Raw genomic sequence first — 25,010 nt, 5'->3', positions numbered from 1 at the left:
TGTTTGTCTCTACAGCTATTCTCACCATTTCAGGTTTTAGTACCCAGACATATGGTAAAATTATTTTCCAGATTATTATATTTTGACTTTTATTATCTTTTTTACTGCATTATTGTACTTTTAATTTCTATGTACCTTTTGCTATAAAAGATGAGTTAATATTAGCAAAGTACTTAGTGCCTGACACATAGTAAGTGCTATGTAAATGCTTTAAAAAGAAATACAATAAAAAATACGCACATATTCATATCCCTGTAATCTAGTTATGATTATTATCTACATTATAAATGGGGGAAATGAGGCACAGAACAGTTAAATAATATGTACAAGGTCACACAACCGGAACATAGTGAGATATGAATTCAATAGGTCTGGCTCCAGGGTCCACACTCTTACCCAATACCCTACAGAGTCTCACTTGAACAAATAAAGCAGTTTTTTTTTTTTTAATTTTTTTTTTAACGTTTACTTATTTTTGAGACAGAGAGAAACAGAGCATGAACAGGGGAGGGGCAGAGAGAGAGGGAGACACAGAATCTGAAACAGGCTCCAGGCTCTGAGCTGTCACCACAGAGCCCAACGCGGGGCTCGAACACATGGACCATGAGATCATGACCTGAGCCGAAGTCGGACGCTTAACCGACCAAGCCACCCAGGCGCCCCTAAAGCAGTTTTTTTTTAATGTTTATTTGTTTTTGAGAGAGAGAGAGCATGCATGAGAGTGTGGGGAGGGGCAAAGAGAGAGGGAGACAGAGGATCCAAAGCAGGCTCCGCACTGACAGCAGAGAGCCCCACACGGGGCTCAAACCCATAAACTGTGAGATCATGACCTGACCTGAAGTCAGACACTTACCTGACTGAGCCACCCAGGCACCCACAACTAAAGGAGTTCTTAACTACATTTTCTAAAGTGGCTGGTCAGCATACAAAGGCATCATAGGTCTGGAAGGTATCGAGACAATAATTGGCAAGAGGGAATTTTTCCTAGAAAGTGAGAGTGAAAATTACATAAGATTTTATTCTCTCCTGCAGCTTTGTTCTATAGTGCCATATGCCTTACTAGGAAAAGTGTATGTGCAGGCAGTAGAGAAATGAGAATCAGTGAGAATCTTTTTCTCTTCGAAAACACTAGAAATATTATCATATGAGGCTTCATGAGCCCTTGATATTTGAAAACCTTGCAAGTCTTAAAATCCTTTTTAGAACAAGGCAGGGTATTTATTACTAACTCATTCACTCATTTCATTATCCAACCAACCAATCAACCAACTGCCTGTGTAAGATCTATATAATATTCTCATTTAAACTCTAAGTCTGCAGAACTGTTACTGTTTATTTTCCCCATCACTTTCCTTCCAAGTAAATAAAAACTTGAGGTTTATGTCAGGTTTGTACCTATAGAATTTCACCACACACACCCCTCAGATTCCTTTGTTTAAACATTAGGAACTCTACAAAATTGACAGAAGGTATGGGGCGCCTGGGTGGCGCAGTCGGTTAAGCGTCCGACTTCAGCCAGGTCACGATCTCGCGGTCCGTGAGTTCGAGCCCCGCGTCGGGCTCTGGGCTGATGGCTCAGAGCCTGGAGCCTGTTTCCGATTCTGTGTCTCCCTCTCTCTCTCTGCCCCTCCCCCGTTCATGCTCTGTCTCTCTCTGTCCCAAAAATAAATAAACGTTGAAAAAAAAAAATTAAAAAAAAAAAATTGACAGAAGGTAAAATTTCTAGCTTTGCAGAGTATGTTAACCTATCTGCATGTGTACGACAACTGACTACTGCATTGTTACTATATCTTAAAGGGAGAAGAGGATATGTATGTCCAGAATAAAAATTACGTTATCTGAGTAAAAGGCCAATTTTATCAGGAATCTGTAGAACTGGGAGAGATATTTTAGTAACAGAGAGTGATAGATATTTAGACAATTTTCTGAGTATTACCATTATGCTAGACTTCAGCTCGTGCCTCTGTAGTATTATGGGCATTTGTTTTTTCTTTAAGTGTCTGAAATGGGAAAATCTATTTATAGCAGGAGTGTATGGCCTCTTTTTCATTTCTATTGTACACAACAATTACTTCTTAATAAAAAAAAAAAAGGGGCGCCAAGTCATGATCTCACAGTCTGTGAGTTCGAGCCCCGCGTCAGGCTCTGTGCTGACCGCTCAGAGCCTGGAGCCTGTTTCAGAGTCTGTGTCTCCCTCTCTCTGACCCTCCCCCGTTCATGCTCTGTCTCTCTCTGTCTCAAAAATAAATAAACGTTAAAAAAAAAAAAATTAAAAAAAAAAAAAGATAACTAGACCAATGGAACAAAATAGAGAAACCAGAAAGAGACCTATATAAATATAGTCAAATGATTTCTTTTAAGTTTATTTTTTTAATTTAAGCACAGTTGCCACACAATGTTACATTAGTTTCAGGTGTGCAACACAGTGATTCCAATATAATCAACTGATCTCTGCCAAAGAAGGAAAGTCAACACAATGGAGAAAAGACAGATTTCCAACAAATGGTGCTGAAACAACTAGACATTCATGCAAAAAAAAAATGAATTTAGACACTGACCTTACACTATCACAAAAATTAGAGAGAGAGAGACAGAGCACGAGTAGGGGAGGGGTAGAGACAGAGAGAGGGAGACACAAAATCTGAAGTAGGCTCCAGGCTACTGGAGAAGAAGGGAGAAGAGCTGTCAGCACAGAGCCCAATCCGGGGCTTGAACTCACAAACCACGAGATGATGACCTGAGCCGAAACCGTGAGTCAGTGGCTTAACCGACTGAACCACCCAGGTGCTCCTAAATGGATCATAGATTTAAATGTAAAACACAAACTATTAAATTCCTACAAGAGAAGAGAAAATCTAGATGACCTTGGGTATGGCGTTGACTTTTCTGATAAAATACTAAAGAAAAAAGTCCATTAGAGAAATAAGTGATAAGCTAGATTTCACCAAAAATTTAAAATTTTTTCAACTTTTACTCTGCAAAAGACAATGTCAAGAGAAAGAGCAGACAAGCCACAGACTAAGGGGAAATATCTACAGAAAGACACAGCTGATAAAGGACAGTGATCCAAAATACACTAAGAACTCTTAAAACTCAACAATAAGAAAACACGCAAGCAACCCAATTTACAAATGGGCAAAAGAGCTGAACAGACCCTTCGCCAAAGAAGATACATACACACACAGCATATGAAGAGATGCTCAGCATCATATGTCATCAGAGAATTGCAAATTAAAATGAGATACCATTATATACCTATTAAAATGACTAAAATCCAAAACACTGACAACAGCACAGCTGGTGAGGATGTGGGGCAAGAGGAACTCTCATTCATTGTTGGTGGGAATGCAAAATGGTACAGTCACTTTTGCAAGACAGTTTGGCAGTTTCTTACAAAACTAAACATACTCTTACCATATGTTCCAGCAACTGATCTCCTTGGTATTTACCCAAATGACATGAAAACTTCTGCCCATACAAAAACCTACACATAGATGTTTATAGCAGCTTTATTCATAATTGCCAAAACTTGGGAGGGAACCAAATGTCCTCCAGTAGGTGAATGGATAAATAGATTGTGGTACATCCAGACCATGGAATATTATTCAGCACTAAAAAGAAATGAGCTATCAAACCCGACATACATGGAAGAACCTTAAATGCCTATTACTGAGTGAAAGAAGCCAGTATGGAAAGGCTACACAGTATATGATTCCAAGTAAGTTACATTCTGGAAAAGGCAAAACTGTGGAAACAGTAAAAAGATCAGTGGTTGTCAGGGGCTGAGGGGAGAGAAGGGTGAAGAGGCAGAGCACAAAGAATTTTAAAGGCAGTGAAACTATTGTGTAAACAATATCATAATAATAGATGCGTGTCATTACACATTTGTCAAAACCCATAGAAGTGTTCAGCACCAAGAGTAAACCGTAATGCAAACTGTAGGCCATGAGTGATAATGTGTCAATGCAGAATCAAAGACGTAATAAATGGATCACGCCAGGGCAGAATGCTGATAGTGGGGGAAGCCGTGCTCTCTGGGGCAGAAGGCCTATGGGAAATCTGTGTAACTCCTGCTCAATTTTGCTGTGCACCTAAAACTGCTCTAAAAAAGAGTCTACTAATAAAATACCCAACCATCTTTTCTTCCAGTTTTCAAGCTTCTTAGTCATTGTTGGATTCATCTTATTTGAGCGAGTAACTTCCCTAATCACCATAGGCGTAGGTGGATTCTGAATCAAATAGTTTACAAGGCAATTAAAGTTATGCATTCCTTCAGTTTCATAAGCCTACAGATTTCCCACTATGAGAATAATTAGGGAAATCTAAGACTACAGGTGCCAACTATTTTGTTCATAGATGTTCAAAAAAATGTTGAGGTATAAAGTAATATTCACTTAATTGATAGATGAGAAAACGGAACCACTAAGTAATTATGAATTATTTTTCAAGGGTCACCGGAGGCCATATCAAAGTTGAGAATTAAACATAAAGCCCTCATTTCTACTCCTGTCACTGCTTCTCATCACAGATCTCATATCCAGACTTCAAAATTCTGTGTAGAAGGCCTGAGGCCTGAAGGAGGTGAGCCCGCAGGTGAGTGATAGATTCCTTTATCTGGCTGCCTCTCTTCCAGGATCTCTGGAAGGCTTCAGGAGTGGAATGGGCAGAGCTCTGTCAGCCCACCTCTATGATTTATTTCAGGGCGTCAAGAGTGAACCAGTTAGATGGTGAGTTGTTCTGAATTTCTGCAAGCTTTCAAATTTAAGAACTGGGGAATGGACTGGTAGGGTGGGATTGGGGGTATGGAGTGGTGGGAGGGAGCACACCTGCTAAGGGAAGCATATGAGGACCAAAGTGACAGCCAGAGGACAGCATGCATACACTGAAAAAGCCCCACAGGAGGCTTTACAAAGCTAGCCTAAGGGGCATACGTCTCCTCATCCGGCCTTACTCTGCTCCAGTGAGAATCACTACTTTGGGAGAATCTGAGGGTTTCTTCCAGCAATAAAATGCTGACCTAATTCCATAAAATATTTATGTGTATTCTTTGTGTACTCATTTCTATATAGCACCTATGTTTCTCCAGATACTTTGCTGAATAGTTTACATGTCCAGTTCTCATCTGTGTCACTGAATTTATTTACAAGTGGTATTTTAATTTTGGTTCTAAGTCAGCATGCAGTATGCCCTGTTTTATAATAAGCTGCACATAAAGATACTAATATGAATCTTTTTTCAAAAACTTAAGAATTCATCGGATTTACCACAGCCACTAGAAGGTAAGCTCCATGAGGGCAAAGAAGCACATGATAAATACTTCTTTTTTTAAAGTTTATTTATCTTTGACAGACAGAGAGAGCAAGGGAGGGGCAGAAAGAGAGGGAGACAGAGAATCCCAAGCAGGCTCCATACTGTCAGGGTGGAGCCCAATATGGGGCTCGAACCCACCAACCATGAGATCATGGCCTGAGCCGAAGTCGGATGCTTAACCGACTGAGCCACCCAGGTGCCCCAATAAATATTTCTTGAGCGAGTTCACTCTATGATACTCTCAGAAAATATGGTATGAGACCTCAGTATTCGGCTTTGAGTCCCAGCCCCACCACCCTGACCCTCCAAGCTCAGATCAGCTCCATGCAGTGGTGCTATAGGGGACACGGACCCTGAAACATCAAGAAACTTTACCAACATCACACTTTTACTGACGACCAACCTTGAAATTTAGAAAATGAGTTTGGAATTACACTTGTCTTGTTAGCAGTCTTAGACCTACACTTTCTCTAAATTGACTCCTCTTCCTAGATACCGTGCTCTAATAATCATCTTAATTACATAAATTAGAAAGGAAAGAAAGAAAAGTTTAAATGCTGTTAGATTCTGTTTCATCAGCTAAAACAATGAACTCTAATCAGAGATTGATTTAGTATAATCTAGACTCTGAAGCAAAAGTCCTAGCCTGACAATGACCATCTGAAAACATAATTAAGAATCATGATTTTTTTTTCTATTACAAAGACAGAAAACCCAGAATTACTATAGAAGCCCCTTATGAATCCATGAGTCAAACAGAAAAAAAAATTAAGAGATCTAGGGCAAAAGTACAGGGTGGCGTGTTTATGTTCACTTAACTAAATGCAAAGTCAGAGGAATCCAGAATGTCATCAGTGAGTCAGGATGGCTCATGGAAGGGCAGAGACAGGTAAAGGATGTACATTTGCATCAGCTAGGTGAATCGTCCTTAAAACATGACTAATTTACATAGCCAGTCCCCAAACAACGGGCTTCTAGAAAGGGAAATGGAAATATCTGCGTTCTATTTTCCATTTGGGACGTGGTACAAAATTATAGGTGTTAAGTAAGAGAAAAGAAAAGCATAAAGACCATACTCTCAACTTATGGACACAAAGACTATTCTTAATATTCAACCAGAAAAACAAAAACCAATCAGGCCAACCAAATCCAATAATACAACTTAATAAAAACTAGTCCACTGATGAACCCCTCCTTGACAATGTAATGGTAGGGATATATTAGGACTTCAGAAAATGAACCAAAAATGTTTTCTTCAAAGTACATGGAAAATATAAAATTTGGAGTGCTAAGTACATCTACCAAGAAATGGGCTTCACATTAACAACAGACCCAAATAAAATTCCTCTTCCCCTTAAGGACAAGCTTTGAAAGGACACAAATTCTAATATATCACAAATCAGTATCAGATTTGAATCTTCATATTAAAAAATCCATTCCCAGAGGGTTCTCCGCTCATTGCTACGAGTCATGACCCGTCTGATTTTGGGTCAGATTTCATTACATTTGCATCAAGCTTATTCTGCCTTCTTACAGTCTCCTAACATACACACATGCCCACCTCCCTTCTTGTCCGGCACTCCTCTGACTCTCGGTCTCTGTAACTCAGCTACACACTGGCTTCTGTTAGTGTTTAAATATACCAGGCTCTTTTCTGCTTCCCAGACTTTGTATGTGATGTTGTCTTTTAATGACTTTCCTCCATCTGCACCCCACACACTCCCAAGCTCCTATTCACTGTTCAAATCTTAGCTCAAACTTCTACTTCTCGGTAGAAACTTTCTCAGCCTAGGCTAGATGTTATGTTCTCTTGATACCCTCCTCTTTTCTTTTCAGGCACTTCATTCAATTCTAAGTATATCTTCTGAAGAGTTATTTAGTGTCTGACTCCCTCATTGGCTGTAAGCTTCATGAGGGTAGGGACCACGTTTGCTTTGTCCACGGCAGTATTCCGAGACCCTTAGCTCAGTGTCTGGCACATAGTGGTAAGCAATAAATATCTTTCAAGTGAATGAATTTAAAAATTACAAACTAAGTATATAAAAGATACATGCACGGGACACAAAAACTTTAACAGGCCACATGATGTGGGTTGAACAATGGATCCTGTGCTAAAACAGAACTATTCCAAACAGATGGAGTCCTAAGCAATCAGGAGGTTATCGAAGTTTTCCCCCAACTACAGCAGTGGGGACAAGGGCTGAGTTTTGGAGAGCCCTCGGAGTAAGGGGCAGGAAACCTAGCATTCGCCACAGATGCAAAACACTGTGCCAGGTATTTCCAAATCGAGCTTGTGCCAGCTCAGAAAGGGCCCTGCTCTTCTGACAGTGAAGTCTGAGCAGGGGACGGGGTGGAAGTGGTACGATCTTCTCGTCCTCTGTTTTGGGGAGCATTCTCATTAGCAACCTGACCTGTTTATCCTAGTCCTCCTGAGCGCAGCCTCATTCTGTTTTCTCACAAGGGTGAGAAGGGAAGCAAGAGGTTTCTCTCTTTCCTCTTCTCTCCTCCCTCTGTCCAGGTGGGGCTCCTGTGTGCCACTCACCTGAACAGCTCCTCCCAGCATGACAGCCACCAGCCCCATGGACATGCTCAGCGTCTGCAATTCCACGGTGCTCTCTGCCTGGTGGGCCAAGCTTGCACACGCTCGCTGCAGGGTTGCTGCCACAAAGTCCACAACCTACACAGAAATAGAATTTAGAACCAGTGAGGAATAAGAAAAACAATCTCAAAATCCTCTTTACATCCTATGTCCACATCCTCACCTTCTTCCTCATCAACACATGAAGGCAAGAACCCGCAAGAACAGGCATGGTGCTCAGTGTCTTATACGCACAGTATCACCTACATCTCACGTCAGCTCTAGGAGGTCAGTGTTTCTGTCCTCATTTTTTTTTCCTAAGGTAAACTCTACCCTCAATGTGGGTCTTGAACTCACAGCTCCACGATCAAGAGACACATGCTCTACCGACTGAGCCAGCCCAGATGCCCCCGTCCTCATTTTTTGATGAAGAATCTGTGAGCTGCTCAAGCCCATACAGTCAATAATGAGAAAGCCCATTTATACTTTCCCAAATGTTTTAATATACTCATCCAACTTCCTTGACTTTTCATGAATTTTGCCAGGAAATTAAAATGAAAAATAATTTGAGACTTTCTGACCATCTTAAAGGGTGCTAAATCTGCTTCTCCTAATGAGGCTTCCTCAAGGACTCCCCTGTCCCAACCCAGTTATGAAGGTCTGGTTCCAATAAGCAGAGAGGGGGAAAAGGCATTCAGTTTTATCTAGAATAGAGTCCTCAAACAATCAATACAAATGATCCAGTGTCATTTTTTTAAGTATCAAATATTTTTAAAGGATTCAGATCATTCATATATAGGATTTTATACAGCATTTGGCTAACAATTAAGCTTTAAATGGAATTAATTTGGTCAACTTCATTTTAGCAGCACTTGTATTAATCACCTTAAGTAGAAATACCTTTGAATAAAAGTGATCATACACACATCCGTGCTTGCGCACATACACATGTGGATGCACGCACACACACACGCATACTTAGGATTAATGGCTCAAAAGGGAAAAATCATTTTGAAAGTGGTACAGCTGACATAGGTCATAATAAGCCTCTAAATACCATGCAAGCTTGCATATTTAATTCTCTGGGCAAATCACATGCTAGGCTAGAGTCTTTATTGCAAGCTTAAAGTAAGGAGAATGGCTTGTTAACACTTGTCTTTGGAGCAAGGCAGGAAACTAGAAAGGTTATTAAAAGTTCCACTTACTGAAATGAGCAAATGCTGGTTGTGGCAATTTTCACCACTCTCTCAAGCCTGAGACTTTACTGATATTAGAAGTTACAGACACTGGCCTTTCTAGAGAAAATGCTACATTTCTAGAGAAAATACTTGGGTCACCTATTTTGTCTCTGAAGAGTTTCCTAAAGCACCCCTTGATTATGGGAAGCTTCTGCTTCAGCACAAATGTATTGTTAACTTGCTGGAATAGAACTATCCAGACTTTCCACTCTTTGTAAGTCCCTCTTTGCTATACATTTTTTCTTTCTTCTTTTTTTTTTTTTAGACGCCACGAAACAAGTAGTATGATCCTATTTTTGTCCAGAAAGAAACTATGGGGGCACCTGGGTGGCTGAGTCAGTTAAACGTCTGACTCTTGATTTTGGCTCAAGTCACGATCTCACAGTTCGTGGGTTCAAGCCCTGCATCAGGCTCTGCGCTGACAGCATGAAGCCTGCTTGGGATTCTTGCTCTTTCCCTGTCTCTACTCCTCCCCCACTCATTACCCCTCTCTCTCTCTCTCTCTCTGTCTTTCTCATAATGGACAAATAGGGGTGCCTTGGTGGCGCAGTTGGTTAAGCATTCAACTCTTCACTCCAGCTCAAGTCATGATCTCACAAGTTCGTGAGTCAGAACCCCACGTCGGGCTCTGTGTTGACAGCACAGAGCCTGCTTGGGATTTCTCTCTCCCTCTCTCTCTGCCCCTCCTCAGCTTGCTCTCTCTCCCCATCTCTGTCTCAAAAAATAAATAAACATAAAAAAATTATTTAATATGTTTAATAAATAAACATAGGAAGAAAAAAAAGAAACGATGTTTGTATATGTGTAAAAAAAAACCCCACAAAAAAACAAAAAACAAAATACCTGGGAGCTGTTAATTGCAATTTGATAGCCAGCTGTTATTGTCACCCCTGAAGTGCCCTTCAAGCTTTTTTCTTGTAACGGCAAAACCGCCATACCCATTTCCCATTTGGACAACAGCTCCTCCCTGCTTCTACTCATTTCCTGTGACCGGTGGGGCTACCAGCCACAAAGATAAGTAAGAAACGGAAGCGTGTTCTAGAATTCACATACGTTGTGGAGAGGAGGAGAGGTTTTTACTTTCTACTTAAGCATTTTTGTGAAGTTACATCATCTAAAAAGCCGAATATTCCTGCAAGTTTATAATGGAAAATAGCAGTGCCCTACCGCATTTCTCCCTGTCTATGGCTCTACAGAGGCAGCCACTTTTAATAGTTTAGGTGTTTAACAAGAACATAAAGCATTTACTGTGTACCAGGTACTGTTCTGAACACATTACAGATATTAACTCTCTTAACCTCCCGATCACCCCCTGGAGCTGTATAAACCTGCTGCCGGCATTCTGGCAGCCGAGTGGAAGCGGGCTGAGGCCTCGCTGTTGAGTCTGCAGACCACAACCTAATCCTCTGCTTTTTCAGTTTCCTGCCGCCACCCAAGTTCAACGTCGCCCAAGAATATTCCTCCAGTCTTCTGCTGAGGAGGGGAGGTGTCTGCACAAAGTTGAGGAAGGAATCCAGGAGTCTACCGAGGCTTGCAGAGCCTTTCAACCTGTTTTAAGCTCTAAATTCAGCTCTATCTTTACAGCTTAATCTAGCACCTCCAGTCTTTCTACTGTTCTGCAAGCAGAAGTAGCTTTTTATTTCCCTAAATAAAATATTAACAGCTTTATTGAGGTATAGTGCTTTCCTTCTTGACTTCTCCCCTGCAGGCACTTAAGTTTTCTGAGTTGCTAAATCAGCTATTATTTTCCAGTTTCCAAATGGTGTTATTCTCTTTTATCTGCTATCTCTCCTCTCCTGCTCTGTTGGCCCCTGTGGTTTCCAGAAGGAGCACATAAACACATGCGTTCAATATACTATCTTCAATCAGAAGTCCACACTTAAATTTTGCGCTTCCTTGTGGTTTAAATGCTTTTACAATGAGCATGCGTTAACTTATGTTAGAAGTGTTTTTAACATATGAGAAAGAACGATCATATAAACCACTTCTACTGTGCCAAGTACAGCGATCCAAATACAGAAAGGTGTAAAGGGTGGTGATTTTCTGAAAGGGCAGAAAAAAGGAAATCTTGCTCATTCCATTCTGTTTACACTGGCCTTCTTGCTAAGCCGTCCGTACTTAGCTGGAACACTCTTCCTTGCAGTATCTCCCTGGCTCCCTCCTTCCCCGCTTCCAGATCTTGGCTCAAAAGTCATTTTCTCAGTGAGGCTCTCCACAACCACTCTACTTACCACATGGCCTCTACATCCCCTTTCTTTGATTTTTCTCCCTGGAATTATCACCATCTAACACTCTGTGTGCTTCTGCTTGTTTGTTGTGTCTCTCCCCCAAGTGCATGTGATCCCATGAGGATAGATATGTGTGTTGTTCACTGCTGTGTCCCTCGTACCTAGAAGTGTAGGTGGCACATAGTAGGCCTTCAGTAAATATTTGTGGAATGAAGGAATTTGGGAGTTGGTGCAGGGCACTGTATCTGTGCAAAGACCACTGAATGCCTCAGTTCTCTATCTTCTTGTACATCATCTGCCAACACATTTTATTGAATTTTTAATCTTTTAGCCATAAATACTTTAATACACATTTCTAACAAGGAGGTGTTTTGTTTTGTTTTGTTTTGTTAACATAACCACCACATCAGGGGTGCCTGGTTGCCTTAGTCAGTAGAGCATGCGACTCTTGATCTCAGGGTGGTTAAGTTAGAGCCTCAAGTTGAGTGTAGAGATTCTTAAAAAATAAAATCTTAAACACACACACACACACACACGCACACACAACTACCATACCATGATTATACTCAATAAAAATTCCTTAATACCTTCTATTACTTGGCCCATGACTGTTGCAAAAATGTCCTCATAGCAACCGATGTGTTTGAATGAGAATCCATACACTGCATTTGGTTGAGGTATCTCTTAAGCCCCTTCTAAGCTAGAGAAGCCCTGCATCTTTTCTATGCCATTTATTTGGTGAAGAAACTGGATCATTTGTAGTGTACAATGACTCACACATTCTGGAACTGGCTGATTTTGCTTCCTTATGGCACTAACTTGCTCCTGTACCCCGAGTTTCCTTGGTTAGATTCAGGCTCACATTTTCTGGACTTTGGTTTTTTAGTTTTTGTTTTCTTGATTGTGGGGTTTTGTTTGTTTGCTTTTTGGGGGAAGAACCCTTCTCAGGTGGTGCCACATACTTCCTATTTCATTACATTAGGAGAACACATCATGTCTGCTTACCTACTTCTGGTGATGTTAAGATGAATCACTCCATGCTGAAATATTTAAGGGAACATAAACCACTACCTACATTAACCCTGAAATCCACCAAAAATTAGAAGGAGGATAGAGAGGTGGAAATGTAGATAAATATGTGCTAAAGCAAATATAATAAAATGCTAGGTGATGGGTTTACAGGTATTCATTATAAAATTCTTTCAGATTTGAAGGTTTTCACAATAAAATGCTGGGGAAAAAACCATCAGTTGTTTTGGATGTATTTGACCTAATTACATTCATTATACCATACCCCTAATAGTTTCAGCAGACATTGATTACCACCTAGATTCATTATTTCATTACAGGATTGCAAAATATAAATTTGTAGGTCTCTTTTGGAATATTTTAGCTGTGATTCTTACAGAAAGAAAATTTTTCGTTCATCGACTATTTGGTTACATTGAAATACAGTGCTGACAGAAAAGGCAAGATACATGCTTTACAAGGCAAGATACATGCTTTACGATCTTTCCTTTTATTTATCAATTTACAAAATAATGAGTTGATGTCCTAGCGACTTCCAAAGATACTCAAAAGGGATTTTAAGGGGGGGGGGGGGGGGACTCAGGTTTTTATAACTTTGATGTGTTTCAATCCATTGCAGGCATTATTCTTTGTAATGCTCAAAATGCCCTAACCACGGCCAGTAGGAGATCTTTCACGTTGGCTCCTGAGTGCTACTCACATGACTTCATTAATCTCAGATATCTTCCTTTTATTCAGGTACAACAAGATGCCCTGAGGCTTACAGTGTACAACACCTGCCCTAGACCTTGAATGAACCTTTAATCCAATGAGCTTTCTGTTCTTTCCGCAGGACATGATATTTAGAAACCATAATCTGGCACTAAGGATGTTTATTGCTGCTAGGTTGTCTACTTCTTGACATGGACAGTGGAATGAGCAAGGAAATATCTATTTTTTAAAAAGAAAAACCTGTGTGCTCGCTTCGGCAGCACATATACTAAAAAAGAAAAACCTGTGAGTTCATACTAATACTTCCAACTGAAATTCAATATTATAGTGATCTTTCCTTTGATTTTATATTCATAACTTTTTTTCTCATAGTGAAAATCTTGGTTTCTAATGATATTAACAAAATTACTTATAACAAGTATTATTTATAACTTATCCATATGTGTGTATATTTCAAAATAAATACTAAAATTACCACTAGCAGTAAAACTACTAAGTGTAATTTTTTTGTGTGTGGTTCTTTTCGTCTTGATACATTTTAACCTTAGCTGAAGGATAATTTAATGGGACAAATCACTTTTGTATCAGCCTAAAACCACTGTTCCTTAATTAGAAGCAAAGGGAGCTAAGTGCAAAAGCTCAAGTAATAGAGTATTCAGGCCATTTTCCCTTCCAACTAGCATCTTGAGACAAAAACGTAGGATCTGGGTGAAAAAGTCTTTAGGGAGCTGATACAAACACAGGAGAAACAAATCACCCTAATGGGTAACACAGGATCAGTGAACTGAAGGAAGAGGAAGCCAAGAAAGAAATCATGAACATAATTCTCATTAAACAGGCATGATAAGTTGGAGCTGACAGACAGCTGCAAATTTTCTCAGCAGGAGCTATAGTGAAATGCTGCTTAGCAACACTCGAAGGCGGATGACAATGAGGACGGTACAAAGAGCTGAAGAATCAGATTTAAGCGTGACAATCATACCATCTTACAACTGACTATTCACCAGCAGAGGAACAACTAATTCTGTAATAATGGTAAAATATGGTGACTGCACTGCCTACACTTTATTACTTTTATTTCTTAAAAAAAAATTTTTTTTTTCTGTTTAAGTACGCTCCATGACCAGTGTGGGGCCCGAACTCATCACCTTGAGATCAAGAGTCACATGCTCTACTGACTGGGTCAGCCAGGCACTCCTTTTATTTCCTATTTTTAAAAAAGCTGGTAAACATAATCTCTGAGCCAATACAATTCAGGCACTGATTCACATAGTTACACTACCCTTGAAACATTTAAAAAAACATCTTAAAACTTCATAGGCTGTTGTGGAGATAGGCTGTTAGGTAGACCTATAAAATTTAAAGTGATCTTATTATCATTAGCAATTTTTTTTTTCAAATTTAAGTTTTATAGGGGTGCCTAGGTGGCTCAGTCGGTTAAACATCTGACTTTGGCTCAGTTCATGAATTCGTGGTTCATGGGCTTGAGCCCCACATTAGGCTCTGTGCTGACAGCTCAGAGCCTGGAGCCTGTTTCAGATTCTGTGTCTCCCTCTCTCTCTCTGCACCTCCCCCGCTCTCTCTCTCTCTCAAAAATAAACATTAAAATTTTTTTTATTTTAAGTTTTGGAATCATGCTCAATATTTGATACATATTAGAATCATCTATGAAGCATAAAAAAATACAGATGCCCAGGCATTAATGCAGGCATGCTGAATCAGAATCTCTACAAGTGGGCCAGGCATTCGTATTTTGAAAAAGACTCAGAGAATCATATTCGCCCCCAAACTTGAAAACCCTGTGATACAACACATAAAGGTTTACAACAATTCTCAGAGCTTTCTGTGCATGAGAATCACCTCAGGAGCTTGTTGGACATGCCAGCTCCCAGAACCTCTCAAAGTGTTGATCCTGTCAGTCTGCTGTGGGCTCAGTAATCTGCATGTTTAAGCAGCATTCCAGGTAACACTGAGGCAGGTGTTATCAAACCGTACTCTGGGCAACATTTTTTTTTAACATTTTTGGGAAAGCATGTAAAGAAACCAAAAGAAACAAATACTACCAGCCTGGGATCTGGAATGTGGCAGCCACTGACCTGAGTGATATTTGTGAATATCTGCTCAGACATCCTCTCGCACAGAACGGCCAACAGCTGTAGAACCAGCAGCTTCTGGCCCTGGCCTTCCACAAGAGTTTGGTGCTGCTCTAACTCCAAGACGCTTTTGCTGGAGAAGGGTTTTGTTTTTAACTCTGTCTCATTTTCCATGGCCACATGAGTCAATTCCTATAGCGTGGAAGAGAAGAAAGAGTGAAGAAAAAGTCTGTAGAAACAAGGGCTTCACAAACAGTGGGAAAACTGTTTCAAGTGTATGTTTAAAGATCTAGTCTATGTTCATTGCAGCATTATTTATAATAGTGAAAATGTGGAAACAAATAAATGACTAGGAATAAAAGAATGGATAAATAAACTGTATCTACTATACTGTAGCAGTTGAAATAAATAAACCAGGTATATATGGAAATCAAAAGAGAGAGGCCTCAAAAACAGTGTTGAATGAAAAATGGAAGTTGTACAATAATACGTGTATTATGATATCATGTATATAAAGATTTAAAACTTCATAATAAGGGGTGCCTGGGTGGCTCAGGTCATGATCTCGTGGTTTATGACTTTGAGTCCCATATTGGGCTTGCTGCTGTCAGAGCGGAGTCCACTTCGGATCTTCTGTTTCCCTCTCTCTGTCCCTCCCTCACTCACGCTCTCTCTCTCTCTCAAAGATAAATAAAACATTAAAAGAAAAATTTAAGGGGCACCTGGGTGGCTCAGTCGGTTGCGTGTCCGACTGCGGCTCAGGTCATGATCTCACGGTTCGTGACTTCAGGCCATGCATTGGGCTCTGTGCTGACAGCTCGGAGCCTGGAGCCTGCTTTGGATTCTGTGTCTTCCTCTCTCTTTTTCCCCCACCCCCACTAGTGCTCTGTCTCTCTCTCTCAAAAATGAATAAACATTTTGTAAAAAAAAAAAAAAAAAAGACCCCTTTGTTTAAAAGAAAAAATTTTAAACTTCATAATAAAAAAACATACATATACAAAGAGAACTAGTTTGACAGACTTACTTTATCAGTATTTTTTATGACGTCTACCACTAGCCCTACTGAACCGAGACCTCAAGCCAAATAACATTTCCAAACCCTTTCTAGGGATTATTAAATGCTTTTAGTACCTTCTCCCCTAAGATATTTAGAACTAAATCTCTACTAATAGACAATTCACTGCTGTGGGTTTTATAGGCTCTTCCCCTATACTTTACATCATCCATTTCCTTGGGAAGGGGAAACCTTAAGTTCCTTAACAATTAATGCTTTACCAAAGTAACAGACAGTTCAGAGCAATGGGTTCCTAACTGCCTGGGAAATTCTGCTCCCCAGGGGGCACTTAGCAATGTGTGAGGACATTTTTGGATGTCGTAATTGGGGAGTGATACATCTAGTGGATAGAGGTCAGGGATGCTACTAAACATCCTGCAAGGAAGCACAGGAAGTCCCCCGCCTCCGAACAAAAAATTATCCAGTCCCAAATGCCAATAGTATCAAGGTGTAGAAACCCTGGTTTATAGCAAAGCCCTTTGATTTTTGTTTTTAAACAATTTTTTTTAAGTCTCCAATTAAGAGCACATCTTCTTGGAATGTTATTTACAATGAGTGGCTAAGGAACACCTGGGTGGCTTAGTCGGTTGAACGTCCAACTCTTGATTTTGGATCAGGTCATGATCTCATGGTCGTGGGATTGAGCCCTGTGTCAGCCTCAGTGCAGAGAGTGGAGCCTCCTTGGGATTCTCTCTCCCTCTCTCTCTCTCAAAATAAGTAAACTTAAAACACACACACACACACACACACACACACACACACACACACACACAGAGTGGCTAGGTAAGGGGAAAGAATGTGAATATAGTGGTTGAGAAAAGCACCAAAAAAGTGGCCCCTACTTCAAGTTCTAGGAGTGTGTTAGTCCTGATTCTCTCCTTGCATTCCCCCATAACCACACCAACCTTAAACTCCAGAGACATTCTCTTAGAATAGACACTTTACTTAGGGAAAATAATGGAGAAGGCAACACGGGAGGACAGAGAATCAGAGATCACTCTGTTTACAGTCTCAAACAGTGCAAGTAAGGAGTACAATATGGGGTACAAGTTGCTGTCAGAGATTAGAGCAAGAGGAAGCACAACCATCAGCACTACAAACAGACCTGGAGAAGGTTTCAGGTGGTTACAAAACGAAACGAGAAAGGCAGGACTGCCAAATCTCCTTCCCAAATATCTGACAAAACAACAGTCAGAAAGGATAAGGGATTACTCCATAACTGTAAAACCTGCTATTAACTTCAAAAGAGTTCTTACTGTCAACACAGAGCAAAGATTAACCCTTTCATAGATCAATAGCTATGCTTCGGTCATCTCTAAAAGCTCAGGGCAGATTACCTCGGAAAACAGTTAGATCATATGTGTACTGCTGAAGGTAAGTTTTTTTCTCTTTTTACCAACCCAAAGGCTACTAAACAATAAACTGCTCTTACATCCTCTTATTATTTCTGTTAGATTAGGACCTGAATTTAAGGGGCTAAAATTACGATGGCCCTGAAAATCTGAAGGGGATCCTGGCATTGCCCTGAAATCAAGCTGACCATGTCCTTACCATGCGTAGTTCTTACCTGCAAGCAGAAGATGAAGAAGTCACCTGCCAAACCACACTCCTGGCAGTGGGATAACAAGTCCCCAAGGTGCTCAACCCGGCACTGCTCTGAGGACACCTTCTGGTACAAGGCTTCATCCTCATCTTCGTCACTGCAACATGGGGAAAGATTGATCTTGGCAGTGTCACCCAGAGATATTTTTTTTTTTTGAAACTCAACAAAAATCTTCTGAAGTAACATGGTATCGGGGCGCCTGGGTGGCTCACTTAGTTAAGCCTCCAGCTTTGGCTCAGGTCATGACCTCATGGTTCATGGGTTTGAGCCCCACGTTGGGCTATGGGCTGACAGCTCAGGGCCCGAGCCCACTTTGGATTCTGTGTCTTCCTCTCGCTCTGCTCCTCCCCCACTAGTGCTCTGTCTCTCTTTCTGTCTCTCTCTCAAAAATAAATAAGCATTAAAAAAAAATTTTAAATTTAAAGTAACATGGCATCTTCGTATGGTAAATCACTAGAAAGATATCAAAACTTTGTTAAATTATTTTCCTCTTTCCCCATGCTGAAAAGGTATTTATTCTCAGAAGGGAGGATGCCGTGTCCTACATAACATACGCTAAGTGGGGAAAAGATTCATGAAGGAAGTGGCTTTTAGAATAGATGTTCAGGGGGTGCCTGGGTGGTAAGTCAGTTAAGCGTCCAATTTAGGCTCAGGTCATGATCTCGTGGTTTGTGAGTTCGAGCCCCACATCAGACTCTGTGCTGACAGCTCAGAGCCTAGAGCCTGCTTCAGAATCTGTGTCTCCCTCTGCCCCTCCCCCACTCACACACACACACTCTCTCTCTTTCTCTCTCACAAATAAACATTAAAAAAATGTTTTTAAAAGATGGATGTTGAGGAATTCTATTATTTCAATAAACTGAAAGAGCAAGAAGGAATAAAGTATAGGTTGTATGCAGATATTCTGGTTCTGGAGGAAGAACAGAAAGAAAGAAGTCTGCAAAGCAAGGTCAGATCACAGAGGGCCCTGGATGCCATTCAAAGAAACTCAGACATTTTTTTGATGAGCCACTGAAGGTTTATGGGCAGTAAGGAAAAGACACTATCCTTACAGAGGGAGATCCAGTCAGTCTCAACAAATAAGAACCAATGAGTTGAAATATGAACAGGCATAAAGGCTCAGAAAACTGAGTAGGCCAAATTTCCAAGTAATAAAATATGGCTAAGTTATTAAAAGCAGTGTTACGCTTTCTGCAAAAAGTGTCAAGAAATTTCTCATGAGGTACTAAGGCTTTTAGTTTTAATTCATATGGTAATTACGTGAAAAAGCCAAGATACAATATTATCGTACTATATCATGGAAACAAACAAAGAGGTACAAGATGTACTAGAAGACAAAACACTAAAAAAATGTGAATAGTGATAGTGAACAGGATAGTGGTTACTTTGTTTTCCTCTTTATGCTTTTTTGTATTATACAAAGAAGGTATGTTACTCCTACAATTAAAGAAGGAATAACATTTTTTTTTCAGACCAAACTGAGAAAAGAATGATAGATGTTGCTTCTTCTCATTGAAAACTACAATTATTAAAGTTTATTTGGCCCCATCCCATTGGGCAGTAAGTCCCAATTTGCCAGTTCACTAATAACATGGCCTTTATATTCCTCTAGTAGAATGAATAACCTATAAACTAAGCTTAAGATTACTTCCTACATTATCCCAGAATCTTCCAGTATCCTTCAGATCAATCATGTTATCTCCACCACATTTTACGTTAGAAAAAAAAGGTGAAATGGATAAGTGTCACTTCTAAGCTTCTGTGAACCATCCTGTCAAAATGAAGTACTATATTCAAATACTTTTTTAAAAAAGACATGACAACAATTAACTTAAGAAGCTCTATTCTTAAAATTTCAATGGTAAAGAGTCCATTCTGAATACTGTAGCTATATTTAGTTCCACAAAAATAAAAACAAAAATAAAAAAGATCATGAAATCTAAGCTGCTTTTTTAGTGTTTCTTGAAACAAAGCTTTTAAACTGGGGCTTCTGAGCAGAATGATAGGGAAAAGGTAAGTGGTGATACTGACCTGCCCTGAAGGGACTAGCACCACAAGCAAGATCTTTAGAACAAAAGATAAAATCACACACACACACACCCCCCTCTGATAGAGTGAATGCTAACTTTTTGGAGATATGGAGTGTCTTTAAGTATCAAATGAGAGCTCTGGACCCTATTTTCAGAAAAAAATTCAGGTTTGCACATAAAATATTTCTTGCGTATAATTTCAGAGAGACTATGGACCGCTACAAGTCCATGGAGAAACCCCAAGTTAAGGATCCATTGCTTCTGGAAGTAAAGACTCATTCACTACTGCCTATTCAATTTTTGCCTACCATGAAGAGAAAAACTGTTAATTTTGACATATGTGCACTAAGATATACACTAGAGACTTGTTAAGGTAGCAATTAACTTTAACTACTGATAAGTCAAATACTATAAAATTCTCTACATAGTCACTAAATTGGTCCCAGATTAAACTCTTCCAAAGTGTTTTTAAAATAAACATGTTGAGGGGCGCCTGGGTGGCGCAGTCGGTTAAGCGTCCGACTTCAGCCAGGTCACGATCTCGTGGTCTGTGAGTTCGAGAGTTCGAGCCCCGCGTCGGGCTCTGGGCTGATGGCTCTGGGCTGATGGCTCGGAGCCTGGAGCCTGTTTCCGATTCTGTGTCTCCCTCTCTCTCTGCCCCTCCCCCGTTCATGCTCTGTCTCTCTCTGTCCCAAAAATAAATAAACGTTGAAAAAAAAAAATAAAAAAATAAACATGTTGAGAAATTTTAAACTCAGTTCAGGGGCATAGTTACAACTCTAAAACCTACTAGAGCTCAACAGCTCTTGGGAAATAAGTAGCTTGTGTTTGTACTGATGATTCTGTTTGCGGTCAATGTATGTTTTTCATTTTCCTCAAGTCCATCATACTGAAAGAGCGTTTTATAACTTCACTAAGTTAACCCTGAATAAAAAATTAAATGTGCAGTATAACAAACAGCCACACTTTGAATGCATGTAAAATCTGAGTAGCTGCCAGCAGTTAAGAACTATATGGTTCTGGTCAATAGGAACTTATATTAAGAGGTAATAATACCTACACGTATCACCTAGGAAGTGGAAATAATTTAAAATATACTTGTGTGCCATTCCACTAACATTTATTAAGCACTTTCTAAACGATCTCTAGAAGAAAGAAACCCCCATCCTATAATTAACATAAAATATAGTTATCAGACAATTTCCTTTAAGAGTAAGTCTGACTCTGAACACACATATACCATTTAGAGAGTCAGAAAGAGAACTGGATCGTTACGGCGCGGAGAGTAAATGTGTGTCTGCCCTTTACTCTGATTCACTGGCAAAGCCTTTGTGAAGTAAGTGGGCTTATGAGGCAGAGCTGTGAGGCTCCAGCAAATTGCACCTACTATTAGCTGGCATCCGGGGGAAAAAACCTGCAGGATTATTTAAGGCACTCACATTTCACTTAGCGATTATAAATAGCAGCACCTCAGCTGCCTCAAGTCCTCGTTCCCGTTCTACCAGCGCCCCTTAGTGGACAAGTCAGGGAAGGGCCTTTTGGGTGCAATTCCATCAGAAGAGAGAGGGTAAAAGGATGGGTGGACTCACCAAACGGTCTCTTTGATGGTAATCATGATGCCACCTTGAGTGGCCGCTCTAAACTGACACAGAGAAGGAAGAGAGGACACAGATTTGTCCAATCCTGCAAATCCTTTCAGGCTGGCAATTGCCTTCTTCCTCTCTAGCTTCCCCAGAATCCATAATAAGATCTCTTGGCAAAGTGACCTGGCAGAAAAAGCAGTTATAAATGAGCTTGTCAACTTACTCTACACATCTAACAAGATAACATAAAAAAAGAAAGGAAGACTGTCAGGTTCCACTGCATTCTAAATGCTGGCACAATCACCTAGTGCTACAGAAGTGCAGGACTGGAAAGTTATGCTTCCCGTGAATTTGGGAATATATCTAATAACCTGAAATTCAATGAGTGACTGGCTAATCTGGGCCCCAGAAGCAACACTGGTAAGACACAGGAGCTCCACATAATTAAAAAAAAAAAAAAAAATCCAAGCGTACCATTGCCTTTGGGTCAGGCCCTGTGAACAGAAGTTTACGCTGACAAAAACCGTCTATGAGTGGATCAAGAGAAGGTGACCAACAAACTCTTGCTGATGCCTCAGCCCCCTCCATCTGTGCCAATCAGCTAGGATAAGGAGGGAGTAAACGTTCACTTATTCCTTCTCGGGCTCTGATGAGGACATGACAGTGCTGTGAGGATTTGGGTTTCAAAACTAAGACAAAGGTTATTTTACGGACAGTTATTTGAAGCCAAATGCACACACTCATAGTCTCCATCTTCCACTGTGTTTTCTCTTGTAGCTGTTGGACTACAGTGATGTGCTGACCAAAAGTTAGAGTCTAAGGCAGTATGTGAACTTTGAAAAATATGTAAGAACGAGTACTTTCCTTCACCACTTAACAACGATGATGACAACAATCATCTCTCAGCTATTTTCCAGGGACAGCGCTAAACACTTCAATGCACAGTCTTCATAAAATAACCCTATGAAGAAGGTAATATTTGTAGGGGTTTTCCAAACACTAAAAGTCAGAATTCTCTAGGACTTTGAAAAGGATATAAACCCTTAAAAGGAGGAAAAAAACAACATAAATATCTGTGAAAAAAGAGACCTGATACAAAATGAAGCCTACTTAAAACTCCAATACAAAAGATTATTTTCTGGGTGATTAAGAAATCCCTTCATTCCAAACAACACTGCGCAGCACTCATACTAAATCCAAGTCTAAATTACAGAGTGCCATGTTCAGATCCAGATTTCCCCAACTTGATTTCTCATTCCCCACAAGGTAGTTATGATCCCTTCTCTACTTCCTCCTTCCTAGACATGTAATTCCAGTATTTCTCATGGATCAAACACGGGCATGTTTACACATGTAAACAGGGGTTTCGTCTCTGATGTCTAGGACGGAGGCTGAGGAGAGCCATTCTAAAAATTACATCCAATCCCCAGCAATCTGAAAAGTGCTCTTTCTTTCCCCAGATGAGCAGAATAAGAGGATCCTCAAATGCTTTCCTGATTTTGAAACAAACAACAACAACAACAAAAAAACAATTACAAAGTGGCACTAAGTTTTATATTCAAAATAAGAATAAGAATGACATACAAGAAAGATTTCACTATTTATAAACAAATAAGTTTCTCTAGATAGTTTACCTTATATGAGACACGCTTTGCTTGGTGAAACAGTATAGAGAAAAGAGCACACCCAAGACTGGAAGCAGGGAGTCCACTAAAACCGTCAAAGGTTCGTTCCCGACCACGTACACCTAGGGAAAAGAAAATGGCGAGAGGCACGGTGAGCACAAGGCCAGAGGAACAGGAATCAAACACCACACACCTACTAGCAGGGCTCAGAGTCTTATCTTAAGCAACACTGTTGTCCTAAACTGAATAATTTTAGCTCTAAGACTAAGAAAACCATTTGAGATTGGCAGACAGGCTGAAGCACAGGGAGCCTGAACTGCAGCGGTGCCCTTTCGTGGGCGGCCTGAAGAACTGTCAGGCAAAATGGGTAAATGAACCCATTTTCTGACCCCTGCCTTTCCTGCTTTTGACTACCTTTGTGTCTCCCGCTAGTCTGCCTATTACTCATCTATGCAATAACCATCTAATTACCAAAGGGCCTGCTCTTAGGAACTAACAAGCAATGCCAAACAGAAAAACTTAAAACTAGATTTGAAAATCAAAACCAAAACCAAAAACACAGCCTGCTCTAGAGTTGTCACTCTAATGTGTGTCTGTCTGGGTGGCTCAGTCGGTTGCGCATCCAACTTTTGACTGTGGCTCAGGTCATGATCTCAAGGTTGTGGGATTGAGCCCCACGTCAGGCTCCTTAATGAATGTGGAGTCTGCTTGAAATTTTCTTTCTTTCTCTCTCTCTCTCTCTCTCTCTCTCTCTCTCTCCTCCCCTCTCGACTCATGCACACATCCACTCTCTCTCTGTCTCTCTCAAAATTGAAAAAAAAAAATCTGTCATTCTTAACATGTAACTGCCATATAGGTATGTCCTATTCTCTCCAGTTCAATAAATGTTAAAAGAAATTACAACGCACTCCTAGCTCTGCATTGACTTTATAGGGTTAAGTGTGTGAGGATGCTGATTTTTGTTAACAGTAATTATGTCACACGTTTTAGTTGTCACTTCAAAAAGGATAGCACAAATGCATTCAACAAACTTTATTTGAACACCCACTGGAATCAAAGCATGGTCTTGGGCACTGTAGTGAATATAAAAATGACTAAGAGTTGTTCTCTCTCAATTGCTTGTGATCTAACAGGAAGAATAAAACAAGGAGACCAATTACAAAAATAATCATTCAAAACAGGTAAGTTAAAGAACTAAGAAGAGCAAAACACTATTTTTTTCCAACATTCTTTCTGTAAATCAGGGCCTCTGTAAGCTTCCATTTCCTCATCCTTAAAAATAAGACTGACCTTGGGAGACTGTTATAATTTTTTTTCCATAGGAGACTGTTATAATTTTAATAAGCTAACTGTTTAAAGAATCTAACACAGTAGCTGGAAGATAAAAATGCTGGCATAGTTCCGGGAATACATATTAAGAGTGTCAGTTCCTCAGCTTTCTCCTTTTATCATCATTATCTGTGTCCGCACTATCAGGTTTCAATTAATTTATTAATTAAGTGGCGTTGAAGTGAAGGAGGAATCATTGCTGTTTTGTGGGATCCTGCAGGTCATGGAGGCACAAGCTGGAAGACGCTCTGTGCTTTTCCAGAGAATCCTGTCCCTTTAAATCAACCCTAATTTTTCACACTGCTTAAGCCTCCCAGCATCTCTGTGGAGCTTGATAACCAAGGAGTCAGCTTCCTGTGCATGATCTAATCTCCATAAACCCAGCTCAGTGGGGTGCATGGTACGGCAGTGTTCACAGTAATATGCAGGCCTAATTATGATATCATCAATTACAAGTGGTAAAAAGAGAGAGAGAGAGAGAGAGAGAGAGAGAGAGAGATTTCCCCAGATCACGTAAGGGCCTATTGTTTGGCTCTGTGGTCTGTGTTCCCAGAAGTAATCCCTGTGGAGCCATCCTTCCTTATCAGCATCTTTTATAC

At 40.2% G+C, this 25,010-nt stretch overlaps 1 protein-coding gene across 4 annotated transcripts in view; it reads right to left on the bottom strand.

Annotated features, from left to right (window-relative positions):
* TANGO6 (transport and golgi organization 6 homolog) overlaps positions 1-25,010 on the bottom strand; it is a 194,204-nt gene that overhangs the window by 116,625 nt on the left and 52,569 nt on the right. For all 4 annotated transcript variants that reach the window (XR_006702727.1, XM_045443300.1, XM_045443302.1 and 1 more), the window contains 5 exons: positions 23,092-23,204; positions 21,464-21,640; positions 17,809-17,941; positions 15,191-15,379; positions 7,853-7,987 (listed from right to left, as the gene is read on the bottom strand). Coding sequence is in view for 3 of the 4 variants with exons in the window: in XM_045443300.1 (XP_045299256.1) it covers positions 7,853-7,987; positions 15,191-15,379; positions 17,809-17,941; positions 21,464-21,640; positions 23,092-23,204 (747 nt within the window). In the remaining variant the exon portion in view is untranslated. The remainder of the gene's footprint in view (positions 1-7,852; positions 7,988-15,190; positions 15,380-17,808; positions 17,942-21,463; positions 21,641-23,091; positions 23,205-25,010) is intronic.

The sequence above is a fragment of the Leopardus geoffroyi genome, chromosome E2 (genome assembly GCF_018350155.1).
Source record: "Leopardus geoffroyi isolate Oge1 chromosome E2, O.geoffroyi_Oge1_pat1.0, whole genome shotgun sequence".
Classification (NCBI taxonomy): Eukaryota; Metazoa; Chordata; class Mammalia; order Carnivora; family Felidae; genus Leopardus; species Leopardus geoffroyi.
The sequence above is the reverse complement of the archived record's forward strand: the minus strand, read 5'-3'. Positions and strand labels throughout refer to the sequence as shown.